Genomic DNA, 22,696 nt, shown 5'->3' with positions numbered 1-22,696 from the left:
TGTACGAGCATCTTTCAGCGCCTGAATAAAGGTTTCTGAAAGTGCATACACAAGTATTTGGCTGTAGACCTATGTCCACTGATCAGCAATAACATGATGACCAGCTGCCTAATACTGTGTAGGTCCCCCTTCTGCTGTTAAAACAGCACTGACGAGTAGGGATGGGGATTGATACCCGGTTCTGTAAGGACCCGGTTCCAAATTTCTCAAAACCCGAAGATCAATAAGGTCCGAGCTTATCGATACCGCTATCGAGACTAGGTAGGCTAATATAATGTAACATATCTCGAGAGAGAAGTTATGTCATTTAAATCAAATCACTGGTGCACAAACGTACATCGATTGTCTAATAAAATTACGAAATTCAATTCAATGGCCTGCAAACCGCATTTAAACTAAAAGAAGAAAAATATAATTGGACAAAAAAATCTCACCAGATGTCGCTATTGGCTCTCTGAAAAGTGATGGCGTCATATTGCGTCAACTTTTAGATCCGTAGATTTACTAAATATCAAAAGATGTAGGCTATTAGATCAGACAATTAACAATTTTGGAGATGCTTTGACCAGTCGTCTAACCATAACAATTTGATAGTGGTCATCTTTTTTTATTTGTATTTTTTTTTACATGTTTCCGGGTATGTACTTCCGAGTACAATCTGTGACGTGTTTCACAATTCCCATGCTTGGGTTTCAGCTGAGTGGCTAACAACCACAAATGATTGTAGCTACATTAACAAGCCATTACAAATAAACACACAAGATGGGAGGCAAAAATAAACAGCGAACAAAGGGAAATGTTCGGGTAAGATGATCTCTATGATACGTACATGTGTACATAAATGACAGTGGGTAGATGGGACCTTTCATAATGTTGGCTAGCTAACCATCAACTTTGTTTTTCTATTTGGCTAGTTTTATAGTGTTATACAGGTAAAAGTGTTAACTAGCTAGATCAACTTTTGGTATGATTTAAATGTCATACCACCAGAATCAACGAGGTAACGTCATGGATCGAGCTAAACTAGCCAATGTTAGCTAGCAAACTGTAGCAGTTATTGCACTTTCTTTGATGCTTCTGGTTGATATAGCGAGCTCAAACCTGATCATATCCTTTCATGTCCCGCCTGCAGCCTTCTAGTAGTGGTCGAGCTGCCGAGCTACTTGCCCGAGAGAGTGGTGTCCTGCCAGGGTTTGTGGGCTTTGGCAACTCGGCTACTACTGAACTGGGTTATGTACCGGCGGTTCACGGAGCTGAAGAGATAGACAACCTAGTAGACGGGGATTTCCGCCTTGTCCTACGAAAACTGTCAAAGAGGGATACTGTCACCAAACTAAAGGTGAGAACTGGATGTTGCTCATGAGTGATCAGCTGTCAATGCAGCGATCATCTATCAATACATTGAGCCTGGCTACGAGGTATCCCACTCCCTTAAACAGACGTTTTTGCCGTCCTGTAAAGAGTTGAAGGGATCTGTTCTGTCCCTTAGGCGGTCCAGGAGTTTGGTGCCATGTGTCAGGAGCGGGAGGCAGATGTGGTCAAGGGAGTCCTCCCCTACTGGCCCAGGATATACTGCAAGATATCTGTGGTGAGCAGAGCCTCAACACTGATGGTCGAATGAATTACAGTAGACTGTTTCCTCTATGATCCCCAAAAAAAACGTCACATTAATCTCCTGTGACCTCCAGGACCATGACCGTCGGGTGCGGGAGGCCACACAGCAGGCGTTTGAGCAGCTGGTCCTGAAGGTGCGCCGCAGCCTGGCCCCCTTCCTGAAGAGCTTGATGGGCCACTGGCTGCTGGCCCAGTGTGACACATACCCTCCCGCCGCCTCTGCTGCCTGCCAGGCCTTCCACGCCGCATTCCCCCCCAGCAAGCAGCCAGAGGCCCTCAGCTTCTGCAGGGACGAGGTCCTCAACGTGAGTGTGGGGAGGAACGGGGGTTGTGGTGGGAGAGGAGGAGGAGGAGGAGGGGTGGTGATGGCTATTTGGTAATGGCTACTATTCTTTTGAAGAGGGGTCATCCTGCTCCTATCTCAATACTTTAGGTACTTCAGGACAACTTGCTGAAGGAAACCGCAGAAACTCTGAGTGACCCACAGTAAGATATTAGAGTTGTGCCTGTCTTTTTCATTCTCATGTCTGCTTGTCTATGTATTTACCATCTGTCTCGGTTCCTCCAGGTATGTCCCCGAGGAGGAGAGAGAGGCTAAGTTCCTGCGCATGGTGACCAGCTCCCTGCTGGGGGTGAAGAGGCTGCTGTCCAGCCTGCCCCAGGCTGACAGACAGGCCCTGGAGGACAGACTGGCACACCTCATCGCACAGGCAAAGTTCTGGAAGTACAGCAAGCACAAGAACTCACAGGTACGGGAGAAATACGAGTCTTTTTATTGGAGAATCAAGAGTTTTTATTCCTTAAACTTACATTCGGAAATTGGTGATGGAGAGAAAAAAATCACTTTTATAGCCTCAAATGTAGCCTCACGGTCTCAAATTGAACATTGAAACTGTGTGTCTTTCCCCAGGTGCGCGGGGCCTTCTTCGAGGTGGTGTCAGCCCTGTGTGAACACACCCCAGAGCTGGTGAAGGCTGAGGCGCCGCGGGCCTGTCCTGCTGTTCTGCTCAGCATAGACGACACTGACCCTGTGGTACTGCCCCCCCTATGGGAGGCAGTGCTACATGTCCTCTCCAGCATCCCTGTAAGTGTCTGTGTGTGTGTGTGTGTGTTTGCATTGAATTACATTAGCCCCAATGTGTAAATGACCACCCTACTTGTGTCTCTGTTCCAGGACTGCTGGACGCAGGTTAACGCCAGGAAGGGGGTCTTGCCCAAGCTGTGGGGGCTGCTGAGGGAGGGGGGCAGGGGAATGGCCACAGCCCTCCACCCCAACCTGCTGCCCCTCATCAGCAAGCTGCCCTCCGAGGTCACAGAGCCCCCCCTGGACTTCTACACCACCTTCTTCACCTCGCTCATACAGGGGTGAGTAGGGCTGTGTGTGTTCTCTCCTCGTGTGTCCCACCCTGTCACCCTGATGTGAGGACACCTACGTTAGCTCACAGGTGTGTGTGTGTGTGTCCCAGTCTCTCCAGTGAGCGTGCGGTGTCCAGTCCGTCGGAGAACGCGGCGGTGGTGTGCGCCGCTGTGGAGTGTCTCAGATACAGCCTGCTGCAGAACACTGGGGAGGAGGAGCAACAGAGACGCATCCAGACCATGCTCACCTCAGAGCAGGTGAGACCACACACACACACACTCTCACAGGATGTAATACCCCATCAGGTTGTCTTGAGTAAAACATTTCTCTCCTTCTATCCAGCTCTTGCCACTATTGGACAGCGCCTTAGAAAGCCCAGCCCTCCAGAGCGGTCCGCTGTTCTCATTGGTCACAGACATGCTCGTCTCGTGGGAGAAAAGGGCAGGGGTCGCTTGTGGGGGCGGGTCTAATGGGGATGAGGCCACCTTCCATAGGCTGCTGGCTGACTTCTGGGAGGGGCTGGGGACTCTGTGCGCGCGCTATGTGGACTGTGAGGAAGCAGATCTGAAAGCCCTAGAAGGCGTGGCTTCTTTACTGCAGGTGAGTGACAGGGTGGAGCAAGGGAAACCTTTATCATCCAGTGAGCCGCCTAAAGTCCTGGGAACTGAACCCAGAAAACATGGCCATGTTCTTGTTAGTCACGCCTTCACATTATCTCGGCCTAACTGTTCTGCTGACCCTGGTTCCTCAAGGTGATGCAGCACCCCGAGAGAGGAGCCAGGAAGCACACCAAGAAGAAGAAAGCGGTGAAGATCTGCCTCTCCGAGCCTGAGGAGAAAGAGGAGGAGGCTGAGGAGGAAGGATGCCAAGGGGGGGTAGCAGACAAGCGTGCCCAGCCGGAGGTGACCGAGCTGGGGGGCCAGGAGAAGGCAGCTCCCCCCCTGAGGAGTGGCCACCTGGAGGACCTGGTGTGTCAGCTGGCAGAGCTGGACATGGTGTACGTGAACGAAAAGGACTCCGAGAGGCACCTCCTCTTCCTCTCGCTCCTCCTGCGCTCCTTCTCCACCCCTAGGGTCTTTGGGGTAAGTTCACCTCAGTAATTCGAGAGAGAAGTGTAACAGGCCAGAATCAATGTAGCCCGGCATGTTGCTACCCAAATGTTAGCCACGTGCTAGTCTGTCGCCAACTACTTCCACGCGCTGCCGTGGAAGACCGATGAAGAGCTCTCCTCAGCTAAACGACCTTTCCCACGTCCATCCCTAGGTGCTCCTGAGACCAGAGGAGGCGGGGGTGGAGGAGAGGGAGAGGGGGGAGGAGAGCGGGGGTGCCAACCCCGCCGTGCGCTTCCTCCTGGAGCGGGTGGTGTCGTGGCTGGGCCAGGAGGGCCGGAGGGACAGCCCCTTCCTGGTGGAGATGGTCTTCAGCTCGCTGAGCTGCTGCACCCGCCAGGAGACCACGCGCATCCTCAACCACATCACCGCGGTAACCGCCGTCCTCCAACACGCGCGCGCACACATACTCACGCGTGCACTCTCTTCATAAGCACGTGTTTATGTTGTGTGAATTGAGATGATATCCATCTTCTCTCTCTAGATGGATCTGCAATGGGGCATTCTACTACAAATTATACAGAAGGTAATTTATTTGACCAACAGTATACAGTATCATGTTCATGTGAATACACCAGAGTGTACTCAGTCTAACCAGCGGTCTCTTTCTACTTTAACCTCGTCCGTCCCCCCCACAGGCCTGCTCAACACCTGCAACTCTACAGGCATGTGCTGATTGGCTGAAGGGCTCTGTGCTGGGTGAACGACTGCTGGGATTGGCCGAGGAGCTGTGCAAGGTGGGGATCAAAGGCTCCGGCCCCGCCCCGGTCCCTGTAAAGCACGCCAGCAGTTGGGCTCTCATCAGTCTGGTCCTGTCAAAGCATCACAACAACGGTGAGAACGCAAGGATACACACACGCACACACACAGAATCAGTAGATCCGTTAACGTGATCGTCGTCATGTGTGTGTGTGTGTGTCTCCAGCGGCGCTGATAGGGGAGGTGTACGTGGAGCGCATCCTGGCCAAGCTGCATGCCACCCTGTCGGAGGCCAAGGGGCTGTCCGACGCCGGCAACATGGAGCCCCTGGTCTCCTTCGTGTGCGACGTGGCCTCCACCTTCTTCTCCTCCGTGCGAGACTGCCTCCTGCTGGCCTCCGCTGAGGAGCTGCTGCTCACCGTCTTCCAGCTCACCGCCCAGGACCAGGCTCACACACACCTGTCCGGTACATACACACACACACACCTGTCCGGTACATACACACACACACAACTGTCCGGTACATACACACACACACACCTGTCCGGTACATACACACACACAACTGTCCGGTACATACACACACACACACCTGTCCGGTACATACACACACACACACCTGTCCGGTACACACACACTCTCATGTATATTCTATTTATTAGCTGGTACCAGCAGCTGTGTAACTCGCTCTGTCAGGTCGGTTGGCCGGCCCACAAAACCGTGGTCGTAGCTATGGCGGACACACCCTTGTTATTTAATAGCGTTGTGTGTTAGGGTGCGTGTAGGATCGTGTGTGTGTGTGTGTGTGTGTGTTAATAACGTACCCATGTTCCTTTCAGACTCGTCGCTGGGTAAACTGAAGAAGGCGTGTGTGGCTGGCGTGCACTCGCTGCTCCATCGCTGTGGGTCGGAGGTCAGGGAGGGCAGCTTCCTGCACAGCAGTGCACTCTGGGTGAAGAGCCAGCTGCTCACTTCCTCTCTGGGCGTGAAGAGGTGAGACTGATGAGCCTGAAGGCCTTTTCACAACAAGGATCAGACATGGATACATGTTCACTACCTTTTTCTGGAGGCTGAGTAGTATGCATTTGTATATCCACATATGGCTGTATCTTCAGGATGGACTCGGTTCTACTTGCATCTCTGTGCCTGTGTGTTGGGTCTGATTCTAGCGTCTGTTCTGTTTTTTTCCTCGCAGTCTTCAGGTTCTGGTTCTAGAGGTGCAGAGTCTGGTGGACACTGTCAACTCGGTCTGTCGACAAGACTCCCCGGTTCCGTCCCAGTTCCTGTCCTTCCTGACTCCGAGCGAATCAGAGTGGAGCAGGATCAGACAGGCCCTCCCCCCTCAGGTCAGTCTAGCTGTCTGTGTCCCGTAAGACCTGACTCATCAGTTGATACATTTTGTTTTTGATTTTTCTCTCTCTTTCTATCAGTATTATTTAAAGTAGTATTGTTTAAAGGCTCATTTTTGAATAAGAACGTGTTATCTTATCTTTCTGTCCGCCCCTCCCCCAGTGGGTGAAGACCCCCCTGTTGAGTGGCCGTCTGCGGGTGCTGAGGGACTACCCCTGCGTGGACGTGTGGAGGGTCAAGGTCTCCGCCAGGCTGCCGGCCCACCTGTGTGTGTGCGCCCTGCTGGGGAAGGTGCTGCCCAGCGCCGCACTGACCTCAGACGACCAGCAGGGGGCAGGCTCCCCCTCACTCTTACCCAACCTCAGACACACAGGTACACACCCACACATCGTGTTTACTTACGACTGAAATGTCATGTAGCTATGATGGTAATGTAGAAGATTTTATTGTTATGTTATAGTATGTAGAACTGTTATAGGTATGTCTAATGTGTGCGTGTGTGTGTGTGTTCCAGTTGCAGAGCTGCTGTATGCAGTGCAGTGGTGTAAAGAGATGGAGTACAGTCCTGGCATGGTGTCAGACTACCACAGCCTGCTGGCTGACTGGAGCCTGCCCCATGGAACAGCCTGCCTTACCCCAGCCAGTGAGCTGCTGGACACCCTCTACAGCAGGTACACACACACACACTCTGCCTTACATCTGCTGGGAGGCCCAGAGAACAGATGCTGTTGTCTCGGTTGGGTCTATCTGTCAGGGTGTTTGGATGCAGTGTTGTCTGGAAACAGTCTGCTTCCTCACGCTGTCTCTCTCTCTCTCTGGTCTCTGCAGGTCAGCGGAGGAGGGAGGCCTGTGGTCTCTGACCCTACAGGACTACATGCGCAAAACTACAGAAATGGCCGCCGCCAGTCACGACGCCTCTGCTGTCAGGAGGCTGTACGGAAGCCTGGACAGGTCATAAAACGCGAGTTTCGTGAAGTGATTCGAATTGGCCGACACGTTGAATAGGAAAGAAGGAGTTTGAGTTGACTGTTATGCCAGAGGTTCATTTGGAGTTGTTGTGTTTGTGTCAGTTGGTTCCCCCTGTCTGAGAGCACTCTAAGCACCCTGCAAGTGCTCTGCCCCGCCCTCAGCACAGAGGAGAAGGAGACGCTCCTCGCCATGGCAACAGCGGGCATACTCAACTGGCAGGAGGATGACCGTAAGAGAGCACACACGCACTCACACACTCACAAAGAATATAGATTATAAGATAGGGTGACACATCCATCTCGCGTGAGCATGCTGCGCGTCGACCCTTCTAGTAACAGCGGGCACACACACACACACACCAACGTAGAGAGTGACAGGGTGTTGTGTGTCTCAGGAGTGTGTGGGTGTGTGGCGGCGCTGCTCTGCTGTCTGAGGGCAGAGACCCCCGTGGACGAGGGAGTCCTCCACGCTGTGCTGGCCACCATGATGGAGTGGAGGAACAGCAAGGAGGACTGGTTCCTCTTCAACAGGTGAGACGCACACACACACACACACACACACATCGTGGTGAACGCCATTCGTACCAGTCACGAAGAGCTCACTAATCATGCGTGTTGGTTGTCAGCGATCTTTCCAAGGTAACCGCGGCTCAGCTGACCCTTGGCGTGGAGATGGTTCGTTTCCTGTCCTGGCTGGTGACTCGTTCTCCCACGATCCTCGGGGCCAGCCAGTGGGACTTCCTGCTGTGCTCTATGCTGGCCTGGCTGGAGGTGAGAAGCTGACACACGTCCGCCCGTGGCCACCGTTCACCCCCCAACTCTTCCTATTCCTCCCTCTCTCTCTGTCTCTCTCTCTCTCAAATGTCTAACTCTCTCCCTCTCTCTCTCTCTCTCCTTCCATCTTGTCAGACCGCCAGTGAGAACGTCGGTAGCATGTGGAACCCCTGGGTTCAGCTGTTTGTGTGTGAGAATGCCAAGCTCATCGTGAAGCTCAGCCAGTTCTTCACAGCGCCCCCTGCTGGTGTGGCTGACCAGCTCCCCTCAGAGCTGGTTGGGGAATGGACGGACTTCTTCACAGAAGGCATCTACAGCCTGCTGCTTCCACTGCCAGTCAAAATCACAGGTAGGATGTGTGTGTGTGTGTGTGTGTGTCTCCTTGGAGACCATATCCTTCGTGATCGGTACATCAATCTCCTCATTTTCATGCCCCTCCTCCACTCCCCCTCCCACCCTCCGTAGACGCCTTCCCCGAGCCAGACGACCCCCTCTTCCCATTGGCTGTGCTGCGCTCCGTGGGCGTGGCCCTCAGCCTGGTGCCTGTGCAGCAGCTCAGTAAGAACTCCCTGGCGCCGCGCTTCGTGGCGAGCCAGCAGACCGGCCTCCCCGAGGCCCTGCAGACGCTGCTCAACACGCTCTGCCCTCTGCTGCTGTTCAAGGCCCGGCCGCTGCAGCTCGCCGTCTACCACATGCTGGACAAGTAAGAGGAGAGGGTGTGTGTGTGTGTGTGTGTGTGTGTGTGTGTGTGTGTGTGTGTGTGTGTGAGAGAGAGGCAGTGGTTATATAGAGGGTAGTGAGTGTGTGTGTTCTTTCTTCTCAGCCGTCCAGAGTCCACGGTCCGTGTGTGAGATGTTGACACGATGAGTGTGTGTGTAAGGATATGAGTTTGTGTGTGTGAGGTGTTGACACGGCTCCCTGTGGTCCTGCAGGGTGATGCCCCAGCTCCCAGAGTGTGATGGAGATGGAGAGAGCAGCAAGGCCGAAGACGACCAGGAGGAGCCCTGCCTGTGAGCTGTCACTAAACTGGGTGTGAGGGCTGGGTGCTCATTTCCCTACTAACTAAGTTTGTAGTTTTAACTCATTTGTGTGTGTGTGTGTGTGTGAAGGTCCCCCCCGGCAGCCCTCATGTCTATGCTGTGTGCCTGTGAGGACCTGTGTGAGGGCATCCTGGCGGGGGTGATGGTGGGCGAGTTCGCCGTGGTCCAGCCCCTCAGCGTCGAGTACTCGTGCATCCTGGGATACCTGCTGGCCTGGAAACTCCTCCTCACCTTCTTCAGGTCGTCGCCCTCCCACGTGAGTCCCACCAAGGCCACTTCCTGTTTCCTTCCCTGGCACCCTCCATAACACCCTTAGCGTTGGCAATGAAAAGACTGGCTTGTGTGTGCATATCTCCCAACAGTGGGCCCTTCTGGCCTTGAGGCTATCTCAGATCTAGCGTAACGAGATGGATGACGGCATGTGTTCCTCCGTACAGCTGCTACCTGTCCAGTTGTTTCAGATCAGGGGTTTCTCCAAGGAGGGCGGGGAGTGGCGCTGTTCTCACCTGGCTGTTCCATGTTCCTCTCTCTCCAGTTGCGCGTGCAGTACTCTCTGTACCTGAAGAAGACCCGCTCCCTTCACAAGCTCCTCCTCCACCTTTTCAGGCTGATGCCCGAAAACCCCGCCTACCCGGGCCAGGGGGCGGAGACTGTAGCCAAGGAGTCCAAGACTTTCTTCACTGAGGGCCTCTCTCTGGACGTCGACAGTGAGTATTACACTCACACAGACACCATCACTCTTGAAGGGAAACATTGATACAATTTACTGAGCTTTGTTTTCCAAGGTCTGTTGATTTGTTTTGGAGAAAATGCACAATAAATAAATTACTAAACTAACATACGACTCTCTTACTCCCTTCCTGTCTCTCCCCACTCATCTCTCTGTCTTTCTCTCTCTCCCCCTCTCCTACCTTTCCTGTCTCCAGAGAGCGAGGGCGTGCAGTGGGAGCTCCCCCACCTGGCCTGCGGCGTGTACTACAGCGCGGTGCAGGACCTGCCGGCCATGGTGCGCCTGTGGTGGACCAGCCAGGAGAAGAGGGTGTGCACGGCCGTGGACAAGTTCACCAGCAGATACGTCAGCCCTGTGCTCTCGGCCCAGGAGATCTCCTCGGTCCACTCCAGCACCCAGACCTTCGACAGCATGACCGTGAGTTGAGGACCTCCGGAGCGCGCGTGTGTGTTTGTGTATTTCTGCGTGTGTGTCCGTGTGTCACACAGACCCTTAGCAGCGTTACGCCCAATGATCCCATTCGACATTGAAGACGTAAGCCCAGAAATGTCCTGAGCACTCACCCTCCGCCACCCCTCGCCCCACCCCAGGTGAAGGCGCGCTCCGCGGCCCGGGAGGTGATAGCGACCTACTCGGTGGACGACATCTACATCGAGCTGGTGATCCAGCTGCCCCAGAACTACCCCCTGGGCTCCATCACCGTGGAGAGCGGCCGCAGGGTGGGCGTCGCCGTGCAGCAATGGAGGAACTGGATGCTGCAGCTCAGCACGTACCTCACGCACCAGGTAGGAACACACACACAGTATACCTCACGCACCAGGTAGGAACACACACACAGTATACCTCACGCACCAGGTAGGAACACACACACAGTATACCTCACGCACCAGGTAGGAACACGCACACAGTATACCTCACGCACCAGGTAGGAACACGCACACAGTATACCTCACACACCAGGTAGGAACACACACACAGTATACCTCACGCACCAGGTAGGAACACACACACAGTATACCTCACGCACCAGGTAGGAACACACACACAGTATACCTCACGCACCAGGTAGGAACACACACACAGTATACCTCACGCACCAGGTAGGAACACACACACAGTATACCTCACGCACCAGGTAGGAACACACACACAGTATACCTCACACACCAGGTAGGAACACACACACAGTATACCTCACACACCAGGTAGGAACACGCACACAGTATACCTCACACACCAGGTAGGAACACACACACACACAGTATACCTCACACACCAGGTAGGAACACACACACACACACAGTATACCTCACACACCAGGTAGGAACACACACACACACAGTATACCTCACACAACAGGTAGGAACACGCTTATGTACCATATCTATGGCTGTGGTTAGAATGCTGTGTTACGCCTGTGTGTGTGTGTGTGTGTGTGTGTGCAGAACGGCAGCATCATGGAGGGCCTGGCTCTGTGGAAGAACAACGTGGACAAGCGTTTCGAGGGGGTGGAGGACTGCATGATCTGCTTCTCCGTCATCCACGGCTCCAACTACTCTCTGCCCAAGAAAGCCTGCCGCACCTGCAAGAAGAAGTTCCACTCTGCCTGCCTGGTGAGACACACTCACACACGCATCTAAACACACATACTTGATATGTATTGTGCCATGAGGTCTTTTCTTCTTGTCGGATCTGATCACAGGTGTATTGCATGTTGCTTATTGCTTGGCTTTCGGTACCTCTCCCTCTATCAATACAATAACATGGACTCTTTATTTCTCTCTCTTCATCCTACTCTTTCCTTCACAGTACAAGTGGTTCACCTCCAGCAACAAGTCCACCTGCCCCCTCTGCAGAGAAACATTCTTCTAATACTTACTGTAGCACCCACACACTGTACACTTGTAAATATGACCCACTGTATTCAGTCTTCAATGACTTATTTCATTCTCATTTCATGATTCAGTGTTTGTTCTGATGACGTTTTAAAACTAGGGAACCAATTCAATCGTTGTGTAACTGAAAACCAGTAGTGTTCAAGGCTCAAGATTTTGTAGTTATGTCAAAGGGATTCAGAGTTACTGTGAGGGACCGTGTGTGTGCGCGTGTGTGTGTGTGTACTACGGTGTGTTTCCTTGCAAACCAGTGACTACTAGTGAGCAATAGATTGTCAATAATGTTTGCATTTAGGGTAGGTTCAACTCTCTCTGCTCCCCATCGAAACCCTCTAACCATGCGCATACACAGCAAGAGAGGGAGTGATATGGCTATCATTATTGTGTAATGGCAGTACCAAAGAAATGTCAGGACAGACCTGCTCTATAGTTAAGTTTCCCCATCAACAAACATTGTTGGAATCAGTGGAGAGGTTACCTGTGTAAGAAAATAAGTTTTAGTTTTGGAAGTGAATTTGCAAATGTGAAATAAATGCCAATTCCCCACTGCCTTTCCTCTGTATCTGTCTCAGGTTATGTTGTTGAAATTATGCTGGGCAATAAAAAATCCACATATTTGGACAGTGACCACCTTGTATCTCTTTTTACCTTTGTAAGGGTACATTTTTCTTATACTGGAATTCTTGATAAATTATGCTTCAAAAACAAGATATAAATGCAGTCCAAGATGCCTAAGGCATTGCATCCACGTTATTCATTGGGAGCTGACGCCATCTAACGATGAATAGAGTAGCCTACCTGTTCTGAAGTAGACGACCTTATATCTAAATGCTAAGGTGGTAATTACATTATGAATTGCCAGCGATGTGCGTATAGGTTTTGACATGGCAAAAAAATAAGAGCTTCCGTTCGACACTAATCTCGTGAATTTTTATTTATTTTTGTAAAATTCATGCGTCTGTAACCGGCTAAACCCCGAAATAGAATGCTTTTTTGGTCATCCAACTTGATACGAATTTAGACTACGTCAGGCCTGGTCTTAATGTGTTTCTACTCAGAAAGCGATGATGTGCAAGGAGTGAACACGCGCTCCTCTCCTCCGCTCTGTGGCCACTGCAGTGTGATGCTGCGGCTGCTCACTGCTGTCCCGAGTCCCGCAGACTCCCCCACACCGATGGAGGGAGGGAAGTTGTGCAGCTTCGAGTAGGGGAGAAATTATTCCCCCAACAGCCAATCTTGGAATTATGTCTGAGGGCAACCCTTTCAGGGGACTGCCCCGCCTGCGGAGGGCCGCGGTAAGGCGTAGAAGTAGCCACTGTAGCTGTTCCCCGGGTTATTGCAGCAGATTAAGTCGATGTTCGCCCGGCATGGTGCCCTGTATTAGAAGCCACTGCGACATGGGCTAAGGGAATGCACGCAACTTAACCTAGAAACTATGTGATGCACAGTAGAATTTCTCGTATATTAAATAGGAACTTGCATTTCAACTTTTAAATCATTTTATGCACGATGTGAAATGTTTGCGATACGGTCTTCGGGGTGTCGTTAGAGGACATGCCAGTGTCAGGTAGGGTGTAGTCTAGGTGTCTGTTTTGGACCACCGTGTTCTGCTAAACAACATGAGCTGTTAATGAAGTACTAGAAGAGGACGGCTATACTACAGCTCAGGGGGCCAGGCCCACACTCCTACTTCTAATGTAGGTGGCCAGGTCGGTTGTCATTGAGAATAGGAATCATGAATGATGTATGACCTTAAAAGTGTAGTGTGCATTTAAAGGGCTATTTCATCATTTCTAAAAGTGCAGTTACCTTTTGAGCTTGACCATTTGAATGCATTGTTTGGGCATTTGTTGATATGCATTACACACCCAAACAAGACTAGTTCATCTGAGGTAACCATGATTAAAACAGTGTAGAGAGATCCAGAACATCACTCTGCTCTTCTTGTTGTTAGAGAGAGGACTGACAGTCTGGGAGGCAGAGCTGCTAATCCCTGTGTAGTTTGCTGCTACATCGACCAATCTGCTTGCATACAGGCTGGCCAACTGACTGACTGACAAGCTTGCTGACTGACCTTTCTGACTGACTGGCTGACAAGCTGACTGACTGACTTTGTCTCTTTCCCCTCCTCTCCTCAACCCTGCTCTGCACTCTCCTCCGTCACACGTCCTCTCTTCCCATCTCCATTCTCTTCTCCTCCCGTTCCCTCATCCATCCACTTAACTCTTCTCATCGCTTCACCTCTCATCTCCTCTATTATCCTCTCTTCCCATCTCCCCTCCCCCAGACCTCCTTCCCAGGGAACCTCCACCTGGTCCTGGTGCTGCGGCCCACCAGCCTGCTCCACAGCCCCGGGACCCCCTCCTCCAGCGGCACCGACCTGGGCTTCCGCTTCAGCCAGGACGACTTCCTGCTCAAGATGCCGGTAAGGAAATGCATGGTGGTGTCAACCTGGTAAGACAAATGGAAAGTAGTTTTTTTTTGTCTACTTGCTGTCATTGTATTAAACTTTGGAGATGCCATGAACACTTGGTTTTGATTCTCTGTAAATATATCATAAGCATGTTTAGTATTCTAGTTCCCGTGTTATATGTTGTCTTGTGGTTGTCATGGCGGATAGGTGGTGATGCTGAGCTCCGTCACTGACCTCCTGCGCTACATTGACGAGAACCAGCTCAACTCAGAGTTTGCTGGAACACTGGAGTATTGCCATAGCGACTGGGTTGTCCTCCGCACGGTAAACAACGACAGTATTTGTTCTGTACGGTCAGCTATCTGCCTTGACTTGAGGATATTTTAGTAAAACTCTTTGTGGAAGTTAGGGAGATAGACAGAGGACCACTGTATGATGAAGTAATGCAGCTGTATGTGGGTGCATGTGTGTGTGCGTGTGTGTGTAGGCGATCGAGAGCTTTGCGGTGACGGTGAAAGACATCGCTCAGCTGCTGCAGGCTTTTGGCTCGGAGCTGGCTGAGACAGACCTGCCCGACGAGGCCGAAGCCATCGAGCTCCTCCTCCGCTCGCACACCGACAAGTACCGCCAGATGAAGGTAGCAGCCCTGGGGGTCAGGGGTCAAGCTGGGATAGTGGAGCCAGCTGTGGGATTAGTTCCGTTGCTGCTGCTTTTGATGTTATGATACTGACGGTGAAAAGGCTTCTAAATGAACGTTGCTTGTGTGCGTGCGTGTGTGTTTGTCTGTGTGTGTGTGTGCGCGCGTGTGCGTGCGTGTTTGTGTGTCTCCAGGATGACATCAGGAGTGTGATGAAGGAAGGGCGCAACCTGTTGTCTAACCTCGAGACGGCCAAGTCGGCCCAGAAGAGCGGGGCTGAGGACAGGGATATCAAGCAGGACAGGGACACTGTCCAGAGGTGGGTCACCATGGAAACACTGATGCTGATAATGATACTCATCTCCGCAGGATGTTACTATAGTATCTGTGTGTGTGTGTGTGTCAGGTTGCTGGCCCAGCTCAGGGACATGGAGATGGCGTTTGACGGCTTCTTTGAAAAGCACCACCTGAAGCTGCAGCAGTACCATCAGCTGCTCAGATATGAGATCAGCTTCCATGAGGTATTGTACACACACACACACACACTATCAAAGCTCCCTGAAGACAAAGTCTATTTTTAGGTTTTGAGAACTCACTAATATAAACACCTGGTTTATTCTCAGCATTAGATGACGGTGTGTCTGTGTTTGTCTGGGTTTCTGTGTGTCTGTGTGTCTGTGTGTGTGTGTGTGTGTGTGTCAGATGGAAGATGTGCTGGAGCGTCTCTCTGCTCAGGAGAAGGGGCTGGCGTCTGTCGGAGCTACAGTGGCTCAGAATGAACAGCTGCTGAAGGACCTGGAAACACTGGACCTCCATGCTGAGGTACACACACACACACACACACACACACTCATATACCCCCCCTTCACACACACCCTCCACACACACACACACACTCATATACCCCCCTCCACACACACACACACACGCTCCGCACACACACAGACAAACAGTACATGTTCTGATACAAACATACAATGCACACTTTTAAGTACAAAGAACTTCATGGTCTATAGCATGATGTTGTAGAACTGTAGAGTGTAGCTTTATAAGGCTGTGTAGTTGTGTAAACTTGCGTGTGTGTGGGCAGGAGGAGATGGGCCGAGCCCAGATCCTCATCCTCCACGGTCACCAGCTGGCGGCCAGCCACCACTACGCCATGTCCCTCATCGTCCAGCGCTGCAACGAGCTACGACATCACTGTGATGTCATCACCACCGCCATCCGAGCCAAACGAGCCGCCCTGACCCGCTCGCGCGACCTGCTACTGCGTCTGGAGGAGGTAACACACACACACACACACTAACACACATACAGAAGTCCTGTGTTGGCAGACACTGTTTAGAACAATTCGAGCCCTGTGCAAAGCTGGACGTCTACCACCAAGACTAGTCGCATAGTGGGCAGGGTTAACTACACTGTCTGCTGCCATGGCAGCCTGTTTTTCTCTGAGGAGATCTCTTTCTTGTCCTAGCTCTGTGTACAGGGCTGTCCATAGTTCAAATGGTGTACCGTGCAATTGTAGTGTAACTTTGACTCCAAATAAAGCATTAAACTGTGTGTGTGTGTGTGTGTCGAGGCCCTGCACTGGTGCGACCAGGGAGCCTACCTGCTGGCCAGCCAGCTGATTGACAGGTTCCAGTCTAAGGAGGGGGCGGCGGCAGCCCTGAGAGACATCGAGCGTTTCCAGGAGGGGGCGCCCTCCTTCCTCGGCCACTCCCCCGACGGCCTCAGCCTGGAGTTTGAGGCTGTTCTCACCCCTCAGCTACAGGTGACACCCCTGCCCCCCACACACACACTCACTTCCCTGCCCCCTCCTCCCTGCTCCCTCCTCACCCCCCTGCTTTCCCCTAGTGAGCAGGAGAGCGCTGTCCATCTCTCTCTCTCCGTTCGAACAGCCTTCCTCCTAACGTTCGAGTCTTCACCACTAACATGGACCCCTCCTCCCTTCCCTCCTTCCTTCCCTGCCTCCTTTCCTCCGCCCTCTGCTTCCATCCACCCTTTCCCTCCCTCCATCTCTCCTTCCTCTCCTTCCATTCCCCCTCTGCTTCCTTCCCGCCCTCCTTCCATTCCTCCCTCCTCTCCTTCCCCCCTTCCTTCCATCCCCTCTCTGCCCCCCCCCCCACCCCCCCCACCCCCCCCAGTCTCAGATCAGCATGGTAACAGAGAAGGTGGGTGTGGTCCAGGGGATGGTGCAGACTCGGCAGGTGTGCCTGAGGAAGCTGGCTGACATCCAGGCCCGACCCATCCAGCTGGTGGCTCCCCGCCCAGAACACACCGAGAAGGCCTGCAGGTCGCCCCTGTTCTCCCCCAAACACAGTAGGTTTCCCCCGTCCCCTCTTACCCACCTGGCTCCCACCCCACCCCACCCCAATCCCCTCTCCTCTGAGAGTGTCCGTGTGTGTTGGTGTGGGGCAGTGCTGACTATGTATGTGTGTGTAGGTATGGACTTCAACTCTGTGCTGAACTCCCGATTCTCCTTTGACCTTTTACCCGGCAAGAGGGCGTCCCGCAGAAGTCCCAGTGCACGCAAGGTGTGTGTATGTGTGTGTCTTGTCTTCAATGTGACTACAAGCCAGTCATCTGTGCCCAGCCATGTCCACCCTGGCCCAGCCTCTGCCCTAATGATGTCATGTTGACCACAGATCGAGGTGATGCATGATTACCATGACAACCACAGCTGTCTCACCTCAGACTCCGAAGCGGACGAGAGTCCTGAACAACTCAAACGGTCTGTCTGGCTTCACTAGAATCAGTTACTCACCCAGGGAGGTTGACCTTTTACTGCAAGGTCAAACTAACCAGCTCTTTGTCTCTGGCTCTCTCTCACTGTCTCTCTATCTCTCTCTCTCTCTCACTGTCTCTCTCTCAATGTCTCTCTCTCTCACTGTCTCTCTCTCTCCTTCTTTCTTTCTGTTCCTCTCTTCCTCAGCCTCATCATGAAGGAGCTGATTGAGACAGAGAGACTGTATGTGGAGGAGCTGCTGTCTGTGCTACTGGTCAGCTACAACACTACAAACACACACACACACACACACACACACACACAGTCTCTCTAACATTGGGTAGAAACAAAGAGTGAGTTTGTGCATCCGTGTGTGCGCAGGGTTACAGGGCAGAGATGGATAATCCCTCCCTTTCCTTCTTGCTGTCCTCTGATCTCCGTAAAAAGAAGGAGGTCCTCTTTGGAAACATCCCAGAGATCTACCAGTTCCACAGCAGGCAAGGCTGAAACACACCCACACACCCACAAACAGAAACACATAACCGCAAACACGCACGCACACACACAAAGTCTACGTTCGATGTTTCGTGAGCGTGTGTCGGTGTGTGTGTCGTGTCCAGGGTGTTCCTGCAGGACCTGCAGGGTTGCCTGGAGACTCCAGAGCGAGTGGGCGCCTGCTTCCTGTTAAGGGTGAGACACTTCCTGTCCACCTCTGACCTCATAGTCATCGGGCCCTCTGTGCCATAGTCACATCAGGAATATTCATAATTGTGTGTGTGTGTGTGGTTTCAGAAAGAGAAGTTCCAGGTGTACGAGCGCTACTGCCAAAACAAGCCTCGCTCCGAGTTGCTATGGCGACAGTGTTCTGACTCACCCTTTTTTCAGGTATGAAGTGTAGCTGTGAACCCACAGTCCCACAAGCTCTGACCTCTGTCTCTCTCTCTCTCTCTCTCTCTCTCTCTTTCTCTCTTTCTCTAGTGTGTCTCTGGTCTCTCTAGTGTGTCTCTAGTCTCTCTAGTGTGTCTCTGGTCTCTCTAGTCTCTGGTCTCTCTAGTGTGTCTCTAGTCTCTCTAGTGTGTCTCTGGTCTCTCTAGTGTGTTTCTGGTCTCTCTAGTGTGTCTCTGGTCTCTCTAGTGTGTCTCTAGTCTCTCTAGTGTGTCTCTGTTCTCTCTAGTGTGTCTCTGGTCTCTCTAGTGTGTCTCTAGTCTCTCTAGTGTGTCTCTGGTCTCTCTAGTCTCTGGTCTCTCTAGTGTGTCTCTAGTCTCTCTATTGTGTCTTTAGTCTCTCTAGTGTGTCTCTGGTCTCTCTGCAGGAGTGCCAGAGGAAGCTGGAGCACAAACTGGGCCTGGACTCGTATCTGCTGAAGCCTGTCCAGCGCCTCACCAAGTACCAGCTGCTGCTCAAGGTGAGAGAACTCCACCTCCCACCATCCCCCGCTCCCCCCGTCCGACCCCCCTAACTCCTCGGCCCCCCTGTCCCCCTGGTTGTGTCCCTCCCCAGGAGCTGGTGAAGCACAGTGCAGGCAGCCCCTTCCTGTCTGAGCTGCGGGAGGCTCTAGACGCCATGCTGGATCTCCTCAAGTCCGTCAACGACTCCATGCACCAGATCGCCATAACAGGATATGAGGTAAGGACTGGGGGGCGGAGACCCGGAAATGCACTGGCTGTAATGAGAGGCCGGTGGAGGCTTCCTGTGATAATGTGTGTGTGTGTTTGTGTGTCAGGGCGACCTGAGCCAGCTGGGCAGGGTTCTGATGCAGGGCTCCTTCAGTGTGTGGATCAGCTACAAGCGAGCCGCCACCAGGATGAAGGAGCTGGCGCGCTTCAAGCCCATGCAGCGCCACCTCTTCCTGTACGAGCACGCCCTGCTGTTCTGTAAGCGGCGCGAAGAGGCCGACAGCCACGACCGCACGCCCTTCTACAGCTTCAAACACTGTCTCAGGGTGAGGTCTCCCCGCGCCCATACGAACCCACCACTGTCCTCACCTGGGAGTGTGTGTCTGTTAGGGCTAAAAGGACGTTAAGGGTTAGGGTTCAGGTCAGGTTTTCGGGTTATGGTTGGGGTTAAGGTTAGGGGTTTACGGAAAACTGAATGTTGAATGGGGCTGAATTGAGAGCGCTCACAAATATAGCTATGTCAACGTGTGTGTGTGTGTGTGTGTTTATAGATGAGTGCTGTGGGCATCACAGAGAACGTGAAAGGAGATGTGAAGAAGTTTGAGCTCTGGTACAGTGGCCGGGAGGAAGTTTATGTTGTGCAGGTGAGGAGTGGACAGCCACACACACACACACACGTACACACGCAGACATGCAGACACATTGTCTCGCTGTGTTGTTTTCAGGCTGCCACACTGGAGATGAAGGTGGCCTGGCTGTCAGAGATCCGGAAGGTTCTGACCAATCAGCAGAAACTGATCCAAGGTTTCTGCTGTATTTGCTGTATTTGATTGTTTGTAATCGAACTCATTTACGTTGGCCCGTGCTGTTGTTTGTTTGGTGTTTGCTTGTTTACCTGGCCCTCTTACAGTATTTGTTGTGGTCTAGTGCTGTTTGTCTGTCTTGTCTGTCTGCATGCTTGATGTGGGTCAACATCCTGCAGTTCTAAAGTCCCTTCTACCCCTTCCTCCCCCTCTCCCTCTCTGCCCTTCCCCTCTCTCCCCATCCCCACCCCCCCACCCCCCACCCCACCCTCTATCCCAGATGAGACTCCTCCCCTCGCTCTTCCAGAGAACCCTCTATCTCCGCCCTCGGCTGAAAGGTGACGCTCCCTGCAGCATGACCTCCTATGGCCTTCTGTGACCTCCCCGACCTATGACCTCTCATATCCTTCTGTCATATTGTGACCTCCAACATCCCTTCTCTCAACCTCCTACTTGAACCTACCAGAAACCCCTGGTTTCTTATCGGCATGAGTGTTTCCACGGAGACGTGACCGTGTGGTTTTGAAGCATGTCGGCATGTGGTTGTCGTGGGTGTCCGTCGACGCTGTGACGGGACAGGTCGATGTTGTCATGGTGACGTGACGTGTGTCGGTGTGTCTCTGGCAGTCTGGCGCGTGTGCCGGTGTGCATGCCCTGGAGCGCCGCCCAGATCGCCGGCTGCTCAGCCTGTCTCCATATCCTCCCTCACAGCACGCTGCCCGGACACGCCCACAGCGCCCCGCAGGCTGGGCCTGGACGCACCAGCCCCACCCTCAGCGAACCTGTGGTCCTGTCACCCCAGCCCAGGCCCAGCCGACGCAGTGAGTCACTGCACACACTACACGCACACTGGATGGAGAGCTGGTTTGGGATTGGTTCGAGCAGCTGTCTGTCACCTGCAGGTTGGCCGGGTCCCGCCCACTCGGTGGCCATCTGTGAAGGTCTGGAGGACTGGACTGCCGCAGACCTCTCCAACCTGTCAGACTCGGATGAGGACGAACAGCCCGCCCCCCTGGTGAGACTGACAGCCGGGGGGGCTCCAATCAAAACTATCCTCAACAGAGAGTATACAGGAAGTGTTACGTTGTCTCAGGATCCAGGAAGCTGAGAGCTCGCCCACTCTTTCATTCTATTAAATGGATAAAACCCCTGTGTCAGCAGTAAGGCAGAGTGTTCTGCTGTCTTCTAACAGGTCCCTGGGAGGTACCGGGTCATGGTCGACAGCAGTGTGTTCACCACGGACACTGATGACCTCATCTTTAGGAGCGGTGATGTCATCCAGCTGCACCAGGAGGACTCGGAGGGGCAGTGGTAAGAGCTCAGCGTCGTCCTCCCACAGACAGGACACCTGCACCTCCACCTGTCTCCACACACACACACACACCGCCTGACTTCCACACGTGTGTGTCCATGCGTGTGTCTGTCAGGCTTGTGAAGAACGTGAGTCGGGGGGAAGAGGGCAGAGTTTCCACTGATTACCTGCAACGGATTCTGGGAGAGAGCAGTTTGTCCAGTCAGGTGAGGCTCCGCCCCTCCTACCGATTCCTACGGAACCCTCAGAATGATCTGGATGGAGAGACATTGTCCTCTCACATCTTTGTCACACCTGGCCACTGTTCCACACTTGTTGGTTATGATAGACACGTACTGTAACTGTATGAATTATTATTATCGAACAATGCTCTAATCTCTTCTCCTCCCGGAACAGGGGATGTGAAGGACAGCTCAACTCTTAATCACCACGCACACACACACACACACTCTCACATAGACTCACACACATACAGGACAGTCACACACACACTTACAGAAACACTCAACATCATCTTCATCACTCCTCGCCACCATTCCATCGATCGGAGGCCGAGTCTTCCATGAACGTCAGCCAGGTGACCAGATCACTCAGCTGTCAGAACGTGCAGGTTGCTGGGAAGTGTTCCTGGTCTGAACCCACCAGACGACCAGACTCCAGGACAAGCAAGGGGCCGAATGCCACCAGGCCTCCCTGTAGCTGTGGAACGACCAGAGACCTTGACCCCACCTGGGCTTCTCTCCACAGGGAGCTGCCGTTAGGGGTCAGTATATGGGAGGTGCTGTCTCCAGGCCTATGTATGAGCGGGACTGGTGGAGCACTCTTGTGGTCCTTTAGTTTGACATTGTGACTGTGGGCGAGGACTGTGGTTCATTTGGTCTTTCATGACCACACATCAGGACTGTCAGGACATGGGATATGGGACATGTGGAACGAGGGGATTTGTTGCAGTGCAGCACCGTGATGAGTTTCTATTTTCCTACTGTGTGTGTAAGATACTGCTCTCCCTGTGTTGATATTGAATCCATGCAACATATCACCTCCACTGGGTCATGTGCCAAACAGGCTGCTGTACAATTCCGCTGCTCTGCTGCTTTCTGCACGGGTTGGGATACGCATGTGTGTGTTTGTGTGTGTGTTTGTCTGTGTGTGTGTGTGTGTTTCAGCCCAGCTCTCTAGTCTGGTTTATCCAGCTGTTTCTGCTCACTGCTCTAGTCTGCATGAGGGACAGGAAGCCCTGCTGCTGGACTCTTGAGTTGCCTCAGACACTGATCTGGGATCAGGCTGCAGGTGGTCAAGTCTGGGACTGGAGAGGACAGGAGCAGAGGAGAACTGACCCTAGATATGTGCCTCGTGGCAACTCTTCATCCATGCTTTATGTTTTTACCTGCACTGCAGTTTTACGCCAGTAGAGGGTACTCCTGTCATGCTGACTGTGATGAAGAACCCATGCTATTGTACCAGTGGATGAACAAATGAGTTAGCTGCTTCTGCCTAATTGTACACTATTATCGGGAATCAATGTACAAATGAATTGATAAGCTTATATATTATGGTCAAGGATTATTTTCCCAAATATAAGCACAAGATCATTTGTTTTGAGTGTCTATTTACTTACCACTGGTGTGATATACTGTTGATATACCAAAAGAAT

At 52.5% G+C, this 22,696-nt stretch overlaps 2 protein-coding genes across 5 annotated transcripts; both read left to right on the top strand.

Moving 5' to 3' along the window:
- Positions 1-658: 658 nt before the first annotated feature.
- Positions 659-12,163, top strand: ltn1 (listerin E3 ubiquitin protein ligase 1). Its single transcript, XM_062485404.1, has 32 exons — positions 659-804; positions 1,133-1,339; positions 1,490-1,588; positions 1,689-1,919; positions 2,048-2,100; positions 2,183-2,363; positions 2,525-2,698; positions 2,789-2,979; positions 3,081-3,228; positions 3,314-3,571; positions 3,724-4,053; positions 4,235-4,453; positions 4,565-4,606; positions 4,719-4,914; positions 5,006-5,245; positions 5,619-5,772; positions 5,975-6,125; positions 6,292-6,502; positions 6,644-6,800; positions 6,958-7,080; positions 7,200-7,327; positions 7,493-7,628; positions 7,724-7,868; positions 8,007-8,220; positions 8,337-8,574; positions 8,804-8,881; positions 8,981-9,167; positions 9,447-9,618; positions 9,838-10,058; positions 10,232-10,426; positions 11,087-11,254; positions 11,451-12,163. Exons 1-32 carry the CDS (start codon positions 763-765, stop codon positions 11,511-11,513), a joined length of 5,352 nt encoding a protein of 1,783 aa, XP_062341388.1. The 5' UTR covers positions 659-762; the 3' UTR covers positions 11,514-12,163.
- Positions 12,164-12,396: 233 nt separating this feature from the next.
- Positions 12,397-22,639, top strand: LOC134039777 (proto-oncogene DBL). 4 transcript variants are annotated; one of them, XM_062485833.1, is made up of 27 exons: positions 12,397-12,831; positions 13,824-13,961; positions 14,157-14,273; positions 14,437-14,586; positions 14,781-14,905; positions 14,993-15,107; positions 15,289-15,408; positions 15,677-15,868; positions 16,166-16,357; positions 16,731-16,905; positions 17,029-17,120; positions 17,232-17,317; positions 17,519-17,585; positions 17,693-17,808; positions 17,932-18,001; positions 18,104-18,196; positions 18,624-18,716; positions 18,812-18,937; positions 19,035-19,253; positions 19,479-19,571; positions 19,653-19,731; positions 20,011-20,068; positions 20,442-20,551; positions 20,633-20,745; positions 20,923-21,041; positions 21,158-21,248; positions 21,439-22,639. In XM_062485833.1, the coding sequence occupies exons 1-27, from the start codon at positions 12,781-12,783 to the stop codon at positions 21,445-21,447; spliced, it is 3,009 nt and encodes a 1,002-aa protein (XP_062341817.1). In that variant the 5' UTR covers positions 12,397-12,780; the 3' UTR covers positions 21,448-22,639. The 4 variants fall into 4 exon arrangements, with proteins under 4 accessions (XP_062341817.1, XP_062341816.1, XP_062341815.1 ...); XM_062485832.1 differs by having other exon boundaries at positions 12,398-12,831; positions 16,773-16,905; positions 20,358-20,551; XM_062485831.1 differs by having other exon boundaries at positions 12,399-12,831; positions 20,358-20,551.
- The last annotated feature ends 57 nt before the right edge of the window (positions 22,640-22,696 follow it).

Source organism: Osmerus eperlanus, chromosome 19 (assembly GCF_963692335.1).
Source record: "Osmerus eperlanus chromosome 19, fOsmEpe2.1, whole genome shotgun sequence".
NCBI classification, from domain to species: Eukaryota; Metazoa; Chordata; class Actinopteri; order Osmeriformes; family Osmeridae; genus Osmerus; species Osmerus eperlanus.
This window is presented reverse-complemented; position numbering and strand designations above follow the sequence as displayed.